The 20,810-nt window shown below is 41.7% G+C and overlaps 1 protein-coding gene across 1 annotated transcript; it reads right to left on the reverse strand.

Annotated features, from left to right (window-relative positions):
• Positions 1-680: 680 nt before the first annotated feature.
• On the reverse strand, positions 681-13,535 carry ythdf2 (YTH N6-methyladenosine RNA binding protein F2). Its single transcript, XM_080750427.1, has 6 exons — positions 13,386-13,535; positions 13,161-13,185; positions 10,909-10,988; positions 8,090-9,793; positions 5,138-5,203; positions 681-2,205 (listed from the first exon to the last, which is right to left on the reverse strand). Exons 1-6 carry the CDS (start codon positions 13,410-13,412, stop codon positions 2,182-2,184), a joined length of 1,926 nt encoding a protein of 641 aa, XP_080606553.1. The 5' UTR covers positions 13,413-13,535; the 3' UTR covers positions 681-2,181.
• Positions 13,536-20,810: the final 7,275 nt, after the last annotated feature.

Here is a 20,810-nt window from a genome sequence, read left to right on the forward strand (position 1 = left end):
AGTAGGCCTAAATGAATGGGATAGCTGTAGATAGGCTACTGCCAAATGCCAATAAGCCACAAGACTGTCTAAAATATTTGATAGGCCTTGATAGATGTATTTCCCTAGAGTGTTTCCATATTCTGCAACTTGGGACCTCAAAGCCCAAATAAATAAATAACTGTAGTCGAGAATAGGCTGCATCTTCTTGTCAAGGTCGGAAAAGAACGGCAATAAATAATAGAATGTCGCCCTCGTGTGGCCACTACGTTGTATACACTCGCATTTAACATGGCAGAAGATGGCGGATAGTAGCTTATTTTGTTATGGAGCAAGCAACAGCCTACCAATACAAGCCTATGACAATAACTTTTTTTGTCATCTAATGCAAAATTATAGAAGGGTGGCAAAGAAAACAGGTTACAGCAATAGCTTTGCTTAATGTATCCTACATATAAAGCAGGGAGCTTGTATTTCCCCCCCAAGACCAGTCATAGGCCGATGACCAAAATTGAGCTGAGAAAACAATGACCCCGCTCATATACGATATAAATTGTGTTTAGCCCACTGCAAGCAGCTTATCACACAACCAAAGAAAGGAACGTTGTTAGTAAGGACAAAAACAATTTAAAGTACACTTTACATTGTGGAGCATCTTTATTATGCCACAGATAAAAGCCAGTAGTTTTGAAAGAGGACCTTGCAATTTTTTTTCTTCTTTTTTTTTTTAAATCACCAACAATGACATTCTGCGAGGATGGTGTAGGCTGTGATTGTGATATTATAGTATGGTTGGTTGAGCAGTCAGAAATGATAAAGGATTGTAAATGGGGACAGGAGAAGGGGGGTGGGGTAGACTATTGAGGAAAAGTGGTTAGAAGTGCAAAGGATATTGGTGAGAATCGAGTCAGGCTGGGAAGTGGGTGGGTTCAATATGTAGGTAAGTTATCAGGAAATAAAACATTCATTCCTTTACCCTTTTGAGGGAGAGACAGAAAAAAAAAAAAAAAGATTCAGAGACCCCAAAGAAAGAATGCACAGACACAGCATGACAAATTTAGCTTTACACAGTCAAACAAGGGGAATGCACACTGGTTCTGCTGAATATACCACATTTATTACTTTTGAACTGATTAATAGAAAGAGTGGGGGCAAGGCCACTCGCATTGCGGTCTTAAGAAAAATGAGGAGGGAGGAGGAAGAAAAACTAAATGTAATAAAAAAATAAAGAAAGCAGCGCGGAAGCAACAATGATTTAACTTTTTTTTCCCCCCAGAGAAGGAAAACGAGAGCAAATAAGTTCAATGAAGACTTGTTAGAGGGTCCAATTTGCACGCCATAGAAATTATACACAGAGCAAAGCTCATCAACTTAACATTCCCTCTTCGGCTTTCATTTTTGCCCCTCCCACCTTACCTTCTTCCCGTCCCCCTCCACCTTCCAGAGGCACACACGCGTACACACTCACACACACACACGCTGCCCAACACAAAAAAAAGAAAAAAGAAAAAAAAAAAAAGAAGAAACAAGAGGGCCATTCTGAACATCTGCAGTTCTCCCTTCGTAACAAAAAGATGGAAGGCGTAGAAAGAAAAATTCCCGTCGACATCCACCTCTGAACATCCACCGAGGAGGAAAGTCTGCTTCGTCCAAGTTTGTGGATTTGATCTTCCTTAGAAGATAGGACGAGGGGGGAGGGGGGGCAGGCAGGCAGGGGGGTGGTTACAAAGAAAGAAGACAAACTGCCCATCTTGACTTGGGGCACTATGGTAGCCAGCACTACACAATTCTGCTAGATTTGCGTGTTTTTTGCGTGAGAATTACAGACTTGCTCTTGAGACTGTAAAAACAGAAGTTGTTCTTTTCTTTTTTTAATGGAAAAGGAAAAGAAGCATAATAGGAAGAGAAGAAAAAAAAACATATGTAGTGGAACGGGGTGGGGCAAAAAAAAGATTTTTCACCTAAGGATGCTATGCATTTTAGTTGTAGTCCTATGAATAATTGTTTCCTTTTCTTTTTACTACAAGTTCGAAGTAAGTCTTTAAAGTCAAAAGAAATCAAGAAAGTCTTCATTTAGTTGTTGTTTTTTTTTGTCCTTGGTTAATTCTTCACCCCTATTAGAATTTCGTAGAGATGTGGATGTAATGGGGTGGGCATGGGGAAAGGGGGGCCACTGCAGTCTTTTGTCCAAAGCTGTGACTGTTACTTGACTCTTCCTTGGCGCTCCTAGGACAGACATATGGACAGAAAGAGAAAATAAATAAAACATATTCAAGAGGAAAAATTATATTTAACCCAATAGAAAGGAGTAAAAACCTCTTAAAGGAGTAGTTCACCCCCAAAATGACTTTTTTCTATTGATTAGTCACGCCATGGAGACTTGAGTTCAATAATATTTTTAGTTTTTTGTCGCATTCCTAAGACAAAAATGTGATAACAATAAATTTACCCCCATTCGTTCCGGATGGGGACCCGTTTCATCCGGAATCAATGGGGGTAAATTTACTCGAATCAAATTTTTGTCTTAGGAATGTGACAAAAACCCAAAAAATATTATTGAACTCTACTCTCCATGGCATGAGTAATCAATAGAAGAAATCATTTTGGGGGTGAACTACTCCTTTAATTGACTAGTTAACGTGGTCTTCTATATTTACATGTCTGTATAAGCCTCTAAAGATGTGAGCAACAACATTCTACTCCATTTAATTGCAATGTTTACATTCCAGTTAGTACTAGGGGGTCTACAGGGGCCCACCACATCTTTGTGTGATTTTTACATTAACCATTTGAACCCTATTACAGTGGAAGATTAGCGGAAAACAGCAGATCTACAAGCGTCACACTGCCATGCGCTGTGAGCTTGCAGATCGGCTATTTGTTTTTTTTATATCGTTTTTATCCCATTGGTGACCTGCCTAAATATGTGACCATCTTGTGGAATTCATATAACTTACATGGAGGTCTTTAAATACGTGGCCTAAATACCGCAAGGTTGAACTCTGCTAATAAACAAACCGCAATGATTTACGTTCGAACACATGACGTTATGTGACTTCTACATGATTGTCACGTATTTCAGCAAGTCCCCAATTTCACTGTAACATCGCCATGTTGGAGGACGGATGATGGAAGACGTGAGGAGGCCGAAATTTGAGTATTGGAATTCGGCTCTGGTGTATAGGGCACAGCAGGCCGTCATTTTCTGGTTCCATCGTTCCAGACCCCATGCATTATTCCAATAATATTGATATAAATTATTTTAAGCCTAGAATAAAGGCAACCAAGATCCTGGTGAATCATGACCATAACACATTTGATAAACTAAATTTATATTTAATTATGATAGACTACATTTAACTCATTTACTGCCCCAACCCAATAATCCAGAGAAAAAGCAGTTGGTTTTAATCGTGGCAGTAAATTAGTTAATAAATACCCTTTGTTTTGCGGTTTTCAAATGTCTTTCACAGAATCAAAGGTCATGATTCACCAGGATCCCGGATGGCTTTATTCTAGGCTTAAATTAATTAATATCCACAACTTTCCAACATCCCATCGTGCATTGCACAGAAGTTGTACGGAGCTTCCGGCACCGCAGCCGAGTGTGATCTACAAGCTCACAACTCTGAACCCCCAGTTGCTCCCGGTATGCAGGTTGGTGCCTTGCATGGTTTCCTCCGCCACCGGAGTATGAATGTGAGCGTGAATGTAATGCACAATCTATGTAAAGCGCCTTGGATAAAAGCCCTATATAAATGCACCATTTACAACGGTTGCATCTGCGACGCGGCGTGAGCTTGTATGTCTGCTGTTAACCGGAAGTGTGGTGCAAAAACTTCTCTAGTAAATTCCCGCGGAAAGAGGTGGATAAATGTTTTTGGAAATCGATGGAACCAGAAAATGGCCATCACGGCTACTCGCAAGTCCTCTGGCTCCCCCCCCCCCCAAACACGTTCGAGGCAGATGGCCCCAGAGCCTGGGTCTGCCTGTTGTTTCTTCCAGTTAGGAAGGTGTTTTTCGTTGACACCAACTCAAAAAATGCTTGCTCAGGGTGGAACAATGCTAGGTCTCTGCTCTATACAAAACAACTTGTGATTTTGCACTGTAATAACAGTTTATTGAAGTACAGAGACATATTTTCTAAGTATTGAGTGTTTAAGTGGTTAAATGTCTAAAAATACACATTAACATCCCAACACAACAGAACACTGATGGTGCTGTCAAACAAGTCTATGAAGCCAACTATGCTTCACAATTGTATGCAATATTATACAATGTAGTGTGGGTCCCTGCTTCATCTCTCTCAGCTAAGGGGTCCTTTGCCTGAAAACCGTTGAAGACCCCTGGACTAGAGTTTCATAGGCTTGTGCTCTGGTTACACTACCCAAATACACACAATGGCTTCTGCTCTGGTTAGTGGTTACACCACCCAAATCTCCCCTTCTTCAATGTAATTTACACCTGCTTGTTTCTACATGGCTTTGCAGCTTCACATACCGCTCGTGCAGTGTTGAACAGAGCTTCACATAACGCTTGTGAGGTGGTGAATAGTAGGGACTCTAAAAACAAAAACACTTGATTCGCAGTAGCATTTAATGACATCTCCTAATGGAACTAGTGAAATAAACTGAACGAGATTTCTGACGATTTAAAAACACTTTTGGTCACATGAAATCAGGGGTCAACGTTTTCAGGCCAAGGACCCCTTAGCTGAGAGATGAAGCAGGGAACCCCTCTACATATTGTATAGATTTAATCGATTTCATAGACTTGTTTAGGTTATGTGAATGTGTATTTTCAGACATTTAACCTCTTAAATTGTCTATATTTTGTAAACCTGACCTTTCACTATGTACTTGGTCTGGTCTGCTCTTTTTTAACTCTACACCAAACCTATTTGCCGAAAATAGCTGATCTTCAAGCTCTCAATGCCAGGTTGAGAGCTTGTAGAACTGCTACCTTTCGCTTAAGTTCTCCTCGGAATAGGGATGCAAGGGTTCAAGTTGTTAATTTAAAAGAAAGATCCTATCACACAAGGATTTAGCGCCCGCCCCCCCTGTAGTAACTCTGAGGACCCCCTAGGGGTCCCGGACCCCTTGTTGAAGAAATGATGGTTAGATTCTGGCAGCGTGTGGTTAGGGCCCAGGTGAGTTACCTGAAGCCGGTAATGACTCCTGTTGCTGGGGTTGCTGGGGTACGGTTCGCTGCCCTGGACCTCCACCTGTCAAAGCATATACAAGTTAAGTGTGAATGTAGTTGGCTTAATGAGGAATAAAAAATAAATAAAAAAAAGTAAATGACACCATGTATTCAAATTCTGTGTGTGCAATTATATACATACAGTCTATATTCATGTTGCAGAGAGTTTTGCATTGTGTGTGACAAAGATTAATTTTACTAATAGAAAGCTATATTTTAACTGACAGTTACAATTTAGCAGACGCCCCTATCCAAACCGTTGACAGTGCAAAGTAGGCATAAGCGTCATGAACCCTGGTTCATCAACTACAGGGTAAGTGGCAGTGCACCTGCAATGTTAGTATTATGCAGACACCTGCACCAAGGAAAGATCTTTTCAAATGTTTACCTAGTACCTATATGTAAGCCAACCTTGACATGCACACAATTAGTGATCTCACTTTGATTGGTGACAATTTAAGCAATTACAAGTGGCAGACATGAATATGAAATTAACACATTTTCATGGAATCTCAGTGACAATATAAATGAATCATTTGCTACACCTCAATTCAGTTATTTGCTTTTCATTGCGATTCTAAGGCTGTGTGCCCACCAAAGCATTTTTCCCAGCTGAAAATAGTCAAATGTTTTTTTTTTTTCAAACTAAAAAAAAAATAAAAGAAAAAAATAAATCCAGTTGTGCAGTTCAGAACAGAATTAACGCTCAGCGCTTCTAGCATAGCCTAAATGCACGGCACTCCCATTGAAGACAAATCAAAACGTACGCTGTGCTCAAAACAACAGAAACAGGCTTTTGTGGGCACAGCATGTTAACACAAACAGGGGCAAAAATATCAATATTATGTTCACCAAGAGTCAAAACCTCTTAATTGACAAGTTAACATGGTCTTCTAGATTTACATGTATGTATAAGCCTCTAAAGATGGGAGCAACAGCATTCTGCTCCATTTAATTGCAATGTTTACATTCCAATTAGGACTAATAAAAGTTAAAATGTGTCAACACCATCAGCTATATTTTCTTTCAGCTCAGAAGGAGACGATGAAGAGGAAGAAGAGGAGCCAGCAAGTGGAGCACCTTTTCCTAGTGATAAATCCTTGTTCAAGAACACCAATGTGGAGGTCGTCTTGAACAGACAAAAGGAAAAACGAGATCAGGCTCGGGAAGATGCTCAGAAGAAGAAAGAACCTCTTATGCCTAAAATTCTTTGCCTTTTTTTACTAGATTGAAACACATTTAAAAATACTTCAAATAGCTAATGTTCAACAAAAAAAAAGGCAAAAAAGGTTTAGGGATAGGGTGTAAAGCATGGACGAAAACAGAGCCGTGTGTGTCAAATCAGAGCTGTCTTTGCCGATCTGTAGCAATAGCGAATGAAAAACACCCAAAATGTGTCAGGATACGGTCCAGGTCATTACTTTCGCCTTCCAACAAAACATGTGATCTTTGAGGCAGTCAGGAGTAACTATGTAGGATTTAAAGCATTTCCCCCCTCTGATAACATTCATTTGCCTGAACAATTGGGGAAATTGTTTTAGCCCATTTAGGCCTGACCCGAGTTTTCTGAAATACATTAAATATAATTACAAAAACAAATATGTTGCTACATACTGTACATGTACTGTACTACACACAAATGTGTTCCCGGCCTGAATGGGTTCAATTTAAATAGATGTTTAAACTCTTCTTTACATCAAGCTGATAAATGTTCAAGCTTGTTCCGACTTTTAACACGTACATACATTTAGCCTACCACTTTCAAAGTATAAGTTGAAATGCCAAAATAAACCAAGATGGTTGCAAGTTAGGGTGGGAAGTTAACTTTTTTTTTGGCCATCAGGCACAATGACAAGCCTGTCCAAGTTCACCAGGATGACCTTGATGAAGTCCACAGGTTGAAATGCTATGCCTTCGTCATTATAATAAAGTGGGCTTTCTATTAGTACTGCAAGTGTTGCTGGAATGTTTTCCTGACTTCTTCCATGCACCTTGCTAGTGGATGACGTTGTGCCAGTCAGAAACCCCACTTCAAAGAGAACAAACAACTAACAACCACAGGAACTTTCCCATCACATTGCTGACAGCAGTTTCTCTCCCTGTTAACAACCCAGTGTTATTTTGTTAGCCTACTTTTCACTGTGCAAATCTCAAGGACAAAATGAAGAGGTGAAGCTCTGAAATAAGTAATACAAGTGTGCATGTCATCACTGTGCTAATTCTAAGTGAACTGTTCCCAACTAAACATTGAGTGGAGAAAAGTTTAGCTTCAGCTCAATAAAATGATAAATATTTTGCATATTATAAATAATGTTATTCCTCTTGGGTTGATGCTGGGAAAATAAAAGAAAAAGAAAAAAGAAAAAACACTTTCATAACAAAGTTCGGACAAAAATAACTAAACATCCCAAACAGGAAGAAAGAAATTAAATTAAAAATAAACACTTTCAGGTGAACACATTGTACCGCTAGGAAAGAAAGCAACATGAGCAACATTTATATATTAGATACATTCAATTCATTTATGATTATATGACCCACATCCCTAAATAAAAGGGTACATGGTAAGTGAATGCTTTAACAAAACCGTTCTCACATATATACCAGAGAGAATTAGCTGAAGACTTTCCAGTATAGTCCTTTGAGGCAGGATAATTAATAGATGCAAGTTTGAATACCACAATAACAAAAGAAACAAACATGAAACATTCTACTTTACACGATCATATAGAGTGCTAAAAGTTAAGGTGTCACATTTCCCCATTATTCTTTGAAATGATAGCGAAACCCATGCACACACACATCCCACATCACATGGTACATCCCTTTCAAGGTGTAAAAACCAAAACAATTGAACAAGTGTTATTTAATATGAATCAATAACCTCAAGGCAATAACATGTCATTACCTTTTTCACACACTCCTCCTCCTCCTGTCGCTTCTCGTAGTGGGAGAAGTCGTCGAAGATGGAGGTGGTGTGCTTGTATCCGGCAATGATCTTCAGCACTTGCCTGGCCTTGTCCAGCGGTACCTCCTGTGTGTCCCGAGAGTTGGTCACCGGCTTGTTCTCGTTGTTCTCCAGTCGGATGTGCCTCAACTGGCTGTTGGGAACGTCCTTAACGAAGATCCAGCGCACGTCAAAGCGCCCCTTCCACTTGTCCTGTGACCACACCCCGGCACACGTGTTGTAGTCCACAGGCGAGCGCATCTCTGCGACGCCGCAGAAGTGACCGCTCCCATTGACACTGAAGAGAAGGTAGAGCGGGCCCTTTCCACCCAGCGAGCGGTAAGCCGCGTCCAGCCTCTTGTTGCCATGCTCCGTGCTGCACCAGATGTTGTACTTGATGGAACGGTGGATGTCATCCTCCGAGTAGCTCTTGATGATGAACACACGGCCCTGCTTGGGGTTCCAGTCAAAGTCCTTGGGGTTATAATTGTTGACCATACGAAGTTTCTCCAACACCGGGTGAGGCTCTGATGGGACCCCAGGAACCACTCCCACGCCGGAAGAGTTGGGAGGCGACTGGCCTGGACCAACACCAGTGTCCCCGAACCCATTGGCCCGGTTTCGTGGTGGGACCCAGCGAGTGGGTTGAGAAGGTTGCTGTTGTTGGGCTGGGGGAGGAGGGGGACCCTGGGAGAGAGGAGGCTGCATCTGGGCCATACCTGGCTGCCCGTTAGGTGGTAGCTGATGCTGCCCCATCTGGGCAACAGAGGGCCCCAACTGTCCATTGCTGAGGGGCAGTTGTGGGGTCCCTCCTGCAGTGGCTCCAGGCTGAGGAGAGGCTTGATTGGGCGGCTGCCCGTTACTCGGGATTGGGGGCACCTGCTGAGGGGTGGCGGCTTTAGGCATGGTACCCTTGTTGTCCCAAGTGCCGATGTCCATGTTGTGTTTGATGGGCGGAGGAGGCAAGTTGGCACCGGCCATGCCGCCCTTGGTTTTCAGCTTAGGCTGAGGCTTGGCCGGCTTGCTGGCAATGTCCGCCCAGGAGGCAGGCTTGGCGGGAGCAATAGAGACAGGGGGCATGATGGGTGGTCCTACAGACGATACAGGGCCAAGCGGACCCCCAAGCGGACCCCCACCAGGCAAGCCAGAACCAACCACCTTAGGAGCCATGTCCCCGCTACCACCAGGGGCAGCGCCACCGATCTTAAGCCCTGCCATGCCCTGGTCAAGGCTGTTCATGCCAGGTGCCTTGTTGAGAGGCTCATTGGCAGCAGGGGCAAATGGAGACTGTCCATCAATCATGGCACCCCCAAGCGAGCTGGGGGCATAGGCGTAGCTGCTGCTGTAGCCAGAGCTCTGCGGTGTGCCCGACTGTCCCTGAGAGCTGCTGTTGCCCCATGCTGAGAAGTCGATGCCACCAGGGAAGAAGTTGAAACCATGCTGGCCCAGGAAAGGGTTGCTCCCCAGAGGCCCTGGCTGGCCAAACATAGCGTCCGGGAGGTAGTGGGGCTCCCCGTTGCTCAGCTGTCCATAAGAGGCCAGGTAAGGCATAGGGGGGTCCCCACCTGTGGACCATGCTGCCTCGTTCAGGGAGTAGGAGAATCCTATGGAGGGGCTGTAGTAGCTGGGCATGTACGAGTCCGACATGGCCGTATAGGCATTGCTCTGGATGGAGAAAGAGATAACCCTTTAGTGGCAAATAGTAAAACAAACAAAAAAGCTGTTGCAATGAACAAGGAAGCATAGTTCTCTCTCTCTCTCTCTCTCTCACACACAGACACGCACCAACCCACACACACGATAGATAAGTAATCATCTGATAGAGATATGAACAACAACATCAAAAATATTAAGCACAAAATTAAACAGATGACAATTAATCTATCCAAGTATAGATTCCCTAGTCACATCTAAGACTTTCCTAGGATATATTCCAAAGTTTCTTCCTCGATCTGGCTAACCATCTGAGACAGAGTCTAAATGCAAACAAGTGAACTGTATTATGAGAAAACAAGTGCCACAGTCTCTTCAACAAAAGGATGCTGCATTCTATTGACTGGCAGAATATACAGGCTCCATTCTTTTCCATTATGGCCCACTTTTCAGCATGTCCCTTAATACAGAAGGGCATGCCATCTACTACACAGTTAACAGGCAACAATCAAAGGCTGCAACAAGATAAGGCACCTATTAATCTTCTAGCAGAGGAATTTCTTTGTTAAAAAAGGTCATACCTACAAAGCCCTTGTGGGGAAATTATTTGTAAGGCTTATCGAAATTGGATGACAAACTTTTGTTCAACATACATGGGGGTGTGGGGGTACTATTAAAGCAGGTCAATAAAGCGTTCGGGGTATTGTATGCAGATGACACCAATGAGCTCAAACTATAAACTGGGTGATTAACCACAAAAGCTGTTCAACAGGCTTTGCCGCCTTTTTCTTCAATATCTTTTTACATGGATGTGGTTATGTAGGAATGTGACAATAACACAACTCAATAGTATAGGATACATTTACACTGCAATTAACACTTTGCAGTAAGTTGCTGATTCACTTTAGACTATTGTGGCACATTTAGATCAAATGTTCCAGTCCAGAAGTACAAGATGTACACATTTAAACTACAAAGGTGTGGTTGACATTAAGGGTAAAGTCTGCAAGACAAATTATGGCCCTAATCATGCACAATGTAATGGCAGTTATTCAAATTAAATATTATCTAAAACAATCTAACTAAACTAAAGAGAGTATTGACCATATACAGCTGGTGAACCGTACCTGTCTGGCCTGAGTATTCAGGTAAGGCTCAAACTCATCATCATTCAAAGTATCCTTTTGGGTCACAGCTCCGTTTTGCACTGAAGGAGAGAAAACAGTCATGTGAACAGAGTTCCTACAAGTCCAGTGACTAAATGTGCATTTGCTTGCTCAATCATTATTTATCATCATCATCATCATCATCACCAGCAGTCCTTCTAATTATTCCCTTATGTCACTGGGGAGGCCACAAAGCCCAATGATGCTTAAAAGACAGCTCACATACACACTGCTATATCACACATCAGCCTGATCTTGCACAAGATGATGAATCAGCTCTTGTGATGGATAAACTGTTAATGGCAGTTGTTACTTGGGAGTGGGACAGAAGGGGGTAATTTCTGTGAACACACAGAGTAACATATTCGAAAAGAGGGGACTTTCAAACCACATATACGCGGTGGTACAATATATGAATTTGTGTTAGTTACCGGTATATGATAGCAAACTAACCAACACGAAGGCCAGGAGTGTTCTGTCAACGTTAGATGTTGACCTGAAGTTGCTTTAAAATATTTACGGATCCACTAACCCATTGGTTATCAAAGTGGGGTCCGGGGACCCCAGGGGTCCTTGAGGTAGTTCCAGGAGTCCCCTGCTAAATTATAGATAGCTAGGAACCAAATGGAACATTTTGGATGACAGGGTCTGTAACTCAAGAGTGTACAAATGGAACCAAACGGGTCCATTTGGTTCCAATTGTAAACACAGTTAAATAAACGTTCATTTTGCAATATAAACTGGGGTCTCAGAGATAGAAATGCCATTAAATGGGGGTCCGAACCATAACATGCATATCAAACTGGGGGTCCTTGAAATATAAATGGTTGAGAATCACTGCTAGAGCCTTAACAATCTTCTCTTACATGGGGTCCCTCCCTGGCATATCTTTTCAAATGGGGGTCCGCGGGCTAATAAGTGTCAATTTGTGGGTCCCTCGCATGAAAACGTTTGAGAACCACTGCATTAAAAGTCTCATTTGGATACAGGAAAAGCATGTCGGAAGACGTGTCATTTTCAGGTTAAGTGTAGCAACCAGCTAGCGTTAGCATGCTAGCTACCGACTTTAGCTGCGAGCGCGAAGAATCCTTTCATATCGTGACGGACTTGGTAGCTAGCTAGAACAAAGATGCCAAGGATTGGTCAGTGACGCCACAAACAACGGGAAGTCCATGTGCGTGTAGTTTATGCCATTTGATCGGTCCCAGACCAAAGATGTAGGAAAAACAACCCATCTTTAAAAAAGGAAGCACTTATTTGGTTGACAATACATACTTTTCTGTCAAGTTCCCAAACGTTTTAGCCTGTGACCCAAAAGAGAAATTAGAAATTCGTCTTACTTCTTACACATGTTTTTATTTTGTTTTCTAATTTATGGAATGTCCTAGGTTTCTATTTGATCATTCAAAAACTACTGCTTTCTGGGGAATGTTTTTGGCAAAAAAATGTTTTGGAATAACAGTAATTAAAAACAAAATATATGGGGAATTTTTAGGGGACCCATAAAAATGTGTCCATGTTTGGGAACCAGTGCTCTAAAGTCCATTGCACTTCCCGTTAGATGATGCTCAACTGTGACATCACCGACGTATCCTTGGCATCATGATCGCATCTAGGTAGCTAGGTGACTCGGTTGCTAGGTTAGCAACCCCAATGTAAAATATTGACATTAGCGCCACACGGGAGGTTCAATCTTGGTCCGAAAGGCCGGGATCCAACACGTACTTCACTGTCGAACGTTGTCAGTTGTTGTTTGGTGTTAATCTACACCAAAAAACAATTAACAGCAAAAATCCAAGACAGGATGCTGGTTTGTGTCACGCAAATAGGCATTTAAAAAAAAAGTAGCCCGCTAGCACGGAGCCATTTCGAGGCTGACGAGAAAGCTCACTAGCAGCGGCAGCAGCAGCAGCAGCGAGAGGATGGATGAAGCAAAAACACATTTCAGCACCGTAGAAAAAGCACACGGCAGTTAGACGCAGGAGCAAAATACGTTTTTAATCAAGCCTTCCATACTTGATCTTCCAGCGGGGATCGGGGCTGTCGGCTAACTTGACATTAAAAAGCTAGGAAAAAGCTATCGCATCAGCAGCGCAACACGCATAGGGGTTTTCAAAGCGCTCCTTCCCACAGTCAGACTCCGCACGCCAAAAAGATCCGCATTCAGTCAAAACCCCCCCAAGTTGATCCAGCAGGCTCAGATCTGTTCTTACCTTTATTTGCTTGGCCTTTCGGTCTCTGGATTGGGTCCAAGTGATTCATGAAGGTTTGATTTATGAGAAGAGAGGAAGGGAAAAATAGATGAAAACAATGTATTTCACCAGTCCTCTCTTTAGCAGGTGGTCAGGCCTACTGCACTGCCTGACTGTGTCTGTGAAACTCTCCTCGCTACTAGCCGTCTCGATGCTCGTAAATGTTCACAAAGTGCCTCTCTTTACCTGTTCAAGAAGGCTGCTGGCTGACATGTCTTTATTTCCCTGGAGCCTGCGTTAACTCTATTTGTTTCTAATTGAAAGCGGCGGGGTGTAGAAGGTGTCTATCTTTTAATTGAAGAGTTTTTTGCCCCTCGCTCGCTCTTACAGAGCCTGGTTTCTACACAATGGCGGGCTGCAGTTGGTTCGCTCTCAGCAGCAGCGCTGACAGTCTTCTCAACATGGCTGGGCGGCCCTCCGTCTACCGACGAGGACATTTATTTAGCACGGACATGCGCCCCGCTATGGCACGGAGGAACCTGGAGGAGCCCTGGCTGGAAGTGGGCTACGGACGAATGCAACTTTTGCGGCAATTTAGTAATTTATGCGATGCACGGATTATATAGATCTATATCTATATATATAGAGTAAGGTGGGGTAAAAGGCCCCCCCTAAGGAAAATTTCTATTTTATGACCAATTAAAATACATTTTGATATTAATTCAGTATGTACATGTTAACAATGCTTTACCCAATACACCTATATGGGCATCATGTTGAAAAATTAGATACATTTGATTTTATAGTACAAAAAGAAAAACATGTAAAAAGGGCCTATTGCCCCACTACTGGGGTAATAGGCCCCCCTCTATGGGGTAATAGGCCCCCTTCTATGTCCTGGAGCAGAATAAGTGCTACAATCATGAAAATTGCCATGAGCATTTTCCATGGGTCACTTGACAAGATAATTGTCAGAGGAATTTGAATTTTCAAGATGGTGGCCATTTTTCAAGATGGCTGACACCTTAGTGGAGCAGTTATGTGATATAATAGTTTATTTGGTGATATAAGTATGAAAATTGGCATGAGCAGTCTCTGTGGGTCACTTGACAATTAGCCACCCACAGCTACTTGAAATTTCAAGATGGCGGACATTTTTCAAGATGGCCGACACCTTGTGGAGCAGTTAAGTGATATAATGGTTTATTTGGTGCTCCACTAAGGTGGTGGCCATCTTGAAAAATGGCTGCCATATTGAAATTTCAAGTAACTGTGGGTGGCTAATTGCCAAGTAAGTCTGGGTTTCCGAGGCTAATTGCTAAGTGACCCACAGAGACTACTCATGCCAATTTTCAGGCTTGTATCACCAACATACCCAGGGGGCAAAGGAAGGTGTGCTGCATTTGCCCTGACATAAAAAGTTGTCCACCAGAAATATTATCTATGACCCAGTAGGATCACAACCTATATGGACAACCCGGTCAATTTGTACAACAAAGTCCAATATGGCCGCCTCAATATTAGCCCCTATTAGTTTTAATGGGGGGTGAATAGGGCAAAATGTTAAACTGAGGGATATTTCCACGAAACTTCACAGGTTGATCAATGGTATACATATGAACATTTTTTTGTATTGCAAGTTTCCATGAAATCCAATATGGCCGCCACAATATGGCCGCCATAATGTAAGGACCCAGAAAATAGGTTTTGCCTCTAACTTCTGAACCAGATGAGCTAGAAACGCAAACTTGGTGTCTATTTCATGGTGTCTGACCATGGGAGACTCAATGGAATAGCTAATTTTATTATTGGGTGTGTCTGGACCTTTATTGTGCATATTTGCAAGATGGTGGACTCCCAAAATAGAGCTTTAACATAATTTCTACCATTATTGTTGACTGCTTTTGCAAATACAAGCAATATGAATCCATTTGCTAAGATTTATGGCACAGAAGGGACTTATACCTGTATTATTCTTGAGTTTGCATGTTGTCAAAATGGCTGTAAACGAGATATTATATTTACTGTCCGATTCTACTGTATGTAGTTGTAGCAAAGACTTCAGATAAAATCAGAGACCAAAACAATGTATCTTAGAAATTATTTTTTTATTTAAAAAAAAGAGAGAGATTATCTCAATGAAATGAATGCAACTGCCTTTTTGGGTCTTTCATACATAGACATGCACATGCTTTCCAACAACTTCAGCTTCAGGGAAATTATAATGAACACATGATTAAAACAGGCTGCATTATAATGCAAATAATTGCTAGTCACTATCACTGTCATGTGTACCTATCCTGCTGCATCTTGTCTCCAGTCCTTGGCAACGACACCCCAAGTAGCATGCAATTCCCTTCTTCGCACATTAAGTTCAATCACCCGAGAGAGACTTAGAGTAGAACCGCTGCTCCTTCACTTGGAAAGGAGTCAGCTTAGGTGGTTCGGGCATCTAGTACGGATGCCCCCCGAGCGCCTTCCTAGGAAGGTCCTCGATGCACGTCCCACTGGGAGGAGACCCCGTGGCAGACCTAAGACCAGATGAAAGGATTATATATCCAGACTGGACTGGGAACGCCTCGGTATACTCCCAGAGGGAGTGGAGGAAGTTGCGCAGGATAAGGAAATCTGGAAGTCTCAGTTGGAACTGTTACCCCCGCGACCCGATTCCGGATAAGCGGTTGAAGATGGATGGATGGATGGCACATGAACAGTTTTTCTGGCAGCCTTTGATACAGCTACATGATATTGCCTTGTCCATTGATATAGGCCAGGCTGGCTCTGTAGATGTACAGGGGACTGCCTTCCCATCACTGAGAGACCATCCATATTCAGTGAAGCAAGGGATGTCTGGCTTCGCGATGTGTGCAGTTTTATCTATTATGGCTGCAAGAGCAGCTCTTTTCAGTGCAGGCCAAAGGCATTTTCTGTAGGTGGCAGCAGCTTCAACAGGGTTGATCGGTTATTTAGGAACTTGTACACTCTCAGCTTTGCCAGGTCAAAGTCCTCCGAATGGTCAGCTTTTGATGCATATACAGCTATTGTGAGGTCTCTAGCCTGATTCTTGACATCCTCTGAGAGGGAATAAGAGGAATTTTCACCAAACTCCTGAAGTGCAGGGAGATCTAGACCCATGCTGGTCTTGAACCATGCCTTCTTTCCAGTGAAAAAGGGATAGCTGGTGGTATCTCTGCCACTCAGGCTGTGAATAAAGGGCAGGGCACGACACTGTGTGAGTCCAAGGGCTGAGACCATGTGATGGATAGGAAGATATGCATCCTGCTCTGTTCTCACCCACAGCTCTGGAAGGTCTAGGAGGTGGGTGGCAGCATGATATAGATGCCTATATCATGCTGCCGCCATGGGAAGGCAGTCCCCTGTCCATCTACAGAGCCAGCCTGGCCTATATCAATGGACAAGGCAATATCATGTAGCTGTATCAAAGGCTGCCAGAAAAACTGTTCATGTGCGAAGAAGGGAATTGCATGCTACTTGGGGTGTCGTTGCCAAGGACTGGAGACAAGATGCAGCAGGATAGGTACACATGACAGTGATAGTGACTAGCAATTATTTGCATTATAATGCAGCCTGTTTTAATCATGTGTTCATTATAATTTCCCTGAAGCTGAAGTTGTTGGAAAGCATGTGCATGTCTATGTGTGAAAGATCCAAAAAGGCAGTTGCATTCATTTCATTGAGATAATCTCTCTCTTTTTTTTATATTTTTTTTAATAAAAAAAATGTTCTAAGATACATTGTTTTGGTCTCTGATTTTATCTGAAGTCATTGCTACAACTACATACAGTAGAATCGGACAGGAAATATAATATCTCGTTTACAGCCATTTTGACAACATGCAAACTCAAGAATAATACAGGTATAAGTCCCTTCTGTGCCATAAATCTTAGCAAATGGATTCATATTGCTTGTATTTGCAAAAGCAGTCAACAATCATGGTAGAAATTATGTTAAAGCTCTATTTTGGGAATCCACCATCTTGCAAATATGCACAATAAAGGTCCAGACACACCCAATAATAAAATTAGCTATTCCATTGAGTCTCCCATGGTCAGACACCATGAAATAGACACCAAGTTTGCGTTTCTAGCTCATCTGGTTCAGAAGTTAGAGGCAAAACCTATTTTCTGGGTCCTTACATTATGGCGGCCATATTGTGGCGGCCATATTGGATTTCATGGAAACTTGCAATACAAAAAATGTTCATATGTATACCATTGATCAACCTGTGAAGTTTTGTGGAAATATCCCTCAGTTTAAAATTTTGCCCTATTCACCCCCCATTAAAACTAATAGGGGCTAATATTGAGGCGGCCATATTGGACTTTGTTGTACAAATTGACCGGTTTGTCCATATAGGTTGTGATCCTACTGGGTCATAGATAATATTTCTGGTGGACAACTTTTTATGTCGGGGCAAATGCAGGTTTCCCAAAAAAAGGCTGGTTTGCCCCCTGGGTAAAATAACCCTTTATATCACATAACTGCTCCAATTAGGTGTCAGCCATCTTGAAAAATGTCTGTCATCTTGAAAGTGTCCATTTCAAAGTGACCCATGGAAACTGCTAATGCCAATTTTCACGTTTTTCACGTTCATTAACTGAACGATTCTGCCAAAAATAAGCAGTTATTCTCTCCATGGGGCAAAAAGCCTCCGGGGGCTTCTTACCCCACACAAGGGGGGGGCCTATTACCCCAACGCTGTCATTGCAAAGAGTGTCATCTTAAATCTTAAACCTTTTTTATTTTTTTATTTTTTTAAGTTGATAATTTATCATAAGGCCTTCCTAATGATATACAAAAAATAAGTGAAGAGGTTCAACTTATTTACACCGAGTCTGGAACATTTTCACAGTGACAAAGAATTAGATCAGTTTATCTTAAATGTGTTTGATTGAGAAAGTTATGACCTGGATTAAGGTGAGACAATGAAATTTGGTATCCATGAAGAGCTAAGGATGCCAGGAATGTGCTGAAATCAAAATTTTTGCCACCTTGTAGTTCTGTAGTCAAATACAGCTGGGGGGCTTATTACCCCAGGGGGGCCTTTTCCCCCACTCTACCCTATATATATATATATATATATATATATATATATATATATATATATATAGTATATTATTATTTTTATTTCTAACTGAGACAAAAAAGTTTGTCCAAACTAAAGTCAGCGTCAAGCTGCCAATCCATAGACGTTTAGTCTAGAGGCCTATAAACTATGACCAAACCCTAGCCTCAGTAAAAGTAAAAGTAAAACTATGCCTAAACCTAACCCTAACTAAATTCCGACTAATGAGATGTAGGACTAATAGTCCGGGAGCCAAATGGTGATTTTTGGCTGAACGTGGATTCGCCTGTAAAAGTTTTTTTCTCAACTGATTCTTGTAGCTTGGGGTCACCTCTTAAGGATTCAAGATGATGACCAGTGATATCCATTGAGCATTTTTTATTATTAATAATAAAAAAATGCTCAATGGATATCACTGGTCATCGGACTATAATGAGATTTCGGCCCAATCCGGGATTGTTTTTTTTATTTTATATAAATGATAAATTCGGATTATATTCACATCACATGTATTCTTACATTTTCAAAAGATATCTCTGCTTTACTCCATACAAACATTACCAATTCAAACTTCCCAAACAATATGCCTTTAGTTTAAAAATAATGTATGTGTTGTGTTGTACACATATATCAGGATTCAGGACGAGCTAAAAGGTCTTTGTTGGTTGGACAACCCACAAGAAAGGCTACTTATTTTTGAAATACTTTGCTAGATCTTTCTGCAAATTTCTCTGGAAATGAAAATGTCACACATTTATTTTTGTTATGTTATTGATCATTCATTGTAACAAAAGTTAACTTCATTGTGGATCAATTCAATCTTGGTCCTTGATTCTCATCTGGGAATCAAACAGTCTTGAGCAAGTTTAAAACTGAACTCAGTTTTCAACTATATGCAAGAGTAATTCTAAGCAAGAGTTAGCTCTGGTTACTTAGCTCTGGTCCATAGCATTATACTTACTATTTTGCAATTAAACATGTAGGATTAATTCCATTCCAAATAATGAATGATCCTGTGCCACAGTGAAGCATTACAATTGATTGATTTTGGCAGCAAGAGACTGTGTGGTGAGCCTTGTGTTGTGTCTAATACTTATAGACATCTAACAAGGTTTAGAAAAAAACACATTCAGATCCAAACATTCATGTACCCTATTTGGGATGGATCCAGTGTGAAATGATCTTTCTGGATTTTTGTTTTGTTTGTGCCATTCTATGTTTATGCCACATGATGGCCTCCTAGTCACTGTCATGAGTTTATGTATAAGGTCAGTTCAAAACTGGCCTACAGTATGTGTGCTTTTATGTGATGTGTGTCATACATCACATGTTTACCCATTGCCTCAATTTATCTTGCTTTGTATTCAAACATATTACATATTACATTACATATTATTCAATGATATTGTTTCCCAAACACTGGGTCGGGACTCGGAGTCGGGACCCATGCCATGGTTCTCGGACACATTTCTATGCGTGGGGACTGGAAGTAAATAAATACCCCTTTATTCTGTTTTTTCCCCCCAACATTTTGTTTCCAATTATTGTTATTTCAAAAGATATTCCAAACTTTTCCTTCAATATAGTTGCCTGGTTAATAAACCAGACTCTATCACACTACACCACGGGGTGGTGTTGTGAGGTCTGGTTTATTAACCAGGCTATCAATATAGGCTACAGTATATTTATTCGTAATCCATTAATTAGAGGGAAAAAATACTTTTAAGAAGTAGTGAAATTAGCAGATCTACAAGCTCACAATACATCGCATCTCAACTTGTGAGCTTGTAGATCAGCTATTTTCTCTAGTTTAGGAGACGTCACATTTTTCTTTTGGGTCTCGAGCTAAAAAGTTTGGGAACCAGTGTATTAGGCTACCCCCCCACGCATGCACGCACAAGCACGCATGCGCGCGCACACACACACACACACACACACACACACACACACACACACACACACACACACACACACACGTGTGTGTGCACATGTAACCCTATGAATATGAGACTCATTAGCAGATGCTTTTATGCAAAGGCCAGGGGTGCCGCAGAATATTTGGAATTGAATTGATCTACATCACTTCAGTTTTAAGACCCAGTGAAATGGCTATTTTGGGTATTTTATTTTGAAGTTTCAGTCTGAAAAGGAAGTTGCAACAATGTTGCATTTTTAATTTAGTGTGTTTGCTTTCACGCTGCACTTTGTCAACGGCGGCAAGGAATCGCACCAAACAACATATATGACGGGACACCTTTCCTCTGCGTAATAATGCCTCCTCCTTTACCCATTGTGTTTACAAATTCTTCAACCCACAATGCCACATGTTATGGTTCATTTCCTGCATTTGATGCGGATTGCATTCACACCAAACCGAACCGAACTCTGGTGTGCTCGTAAGCGAATCGAGAACATGTTTTGTGGGTTGGAATTCATTTATTTGATCCACACCAGAATTAACGAAGCACGTATTCCGACAATACGCTCCAGACATTTAATCGCATGCAAAACATTGTGGTGTGAATGCCCCCTTACAGGGGTCCATTGGGCCAAAAAGTTTGAGAACCTCTATGGATTTGTAAAAC

Source organism: Nannobrachium achirus (genome assembly GCF_963921795.1).
Source record: "Nannobrachium achirus genome assembly, chromosome: 20".
Taxonomy (NCBI): Eukaryota; Metazoa; Chordata; class Actinopteri; order Myctophiformes; family Myctophidae; genus Nannobrachium; species Nannobrachium achirus.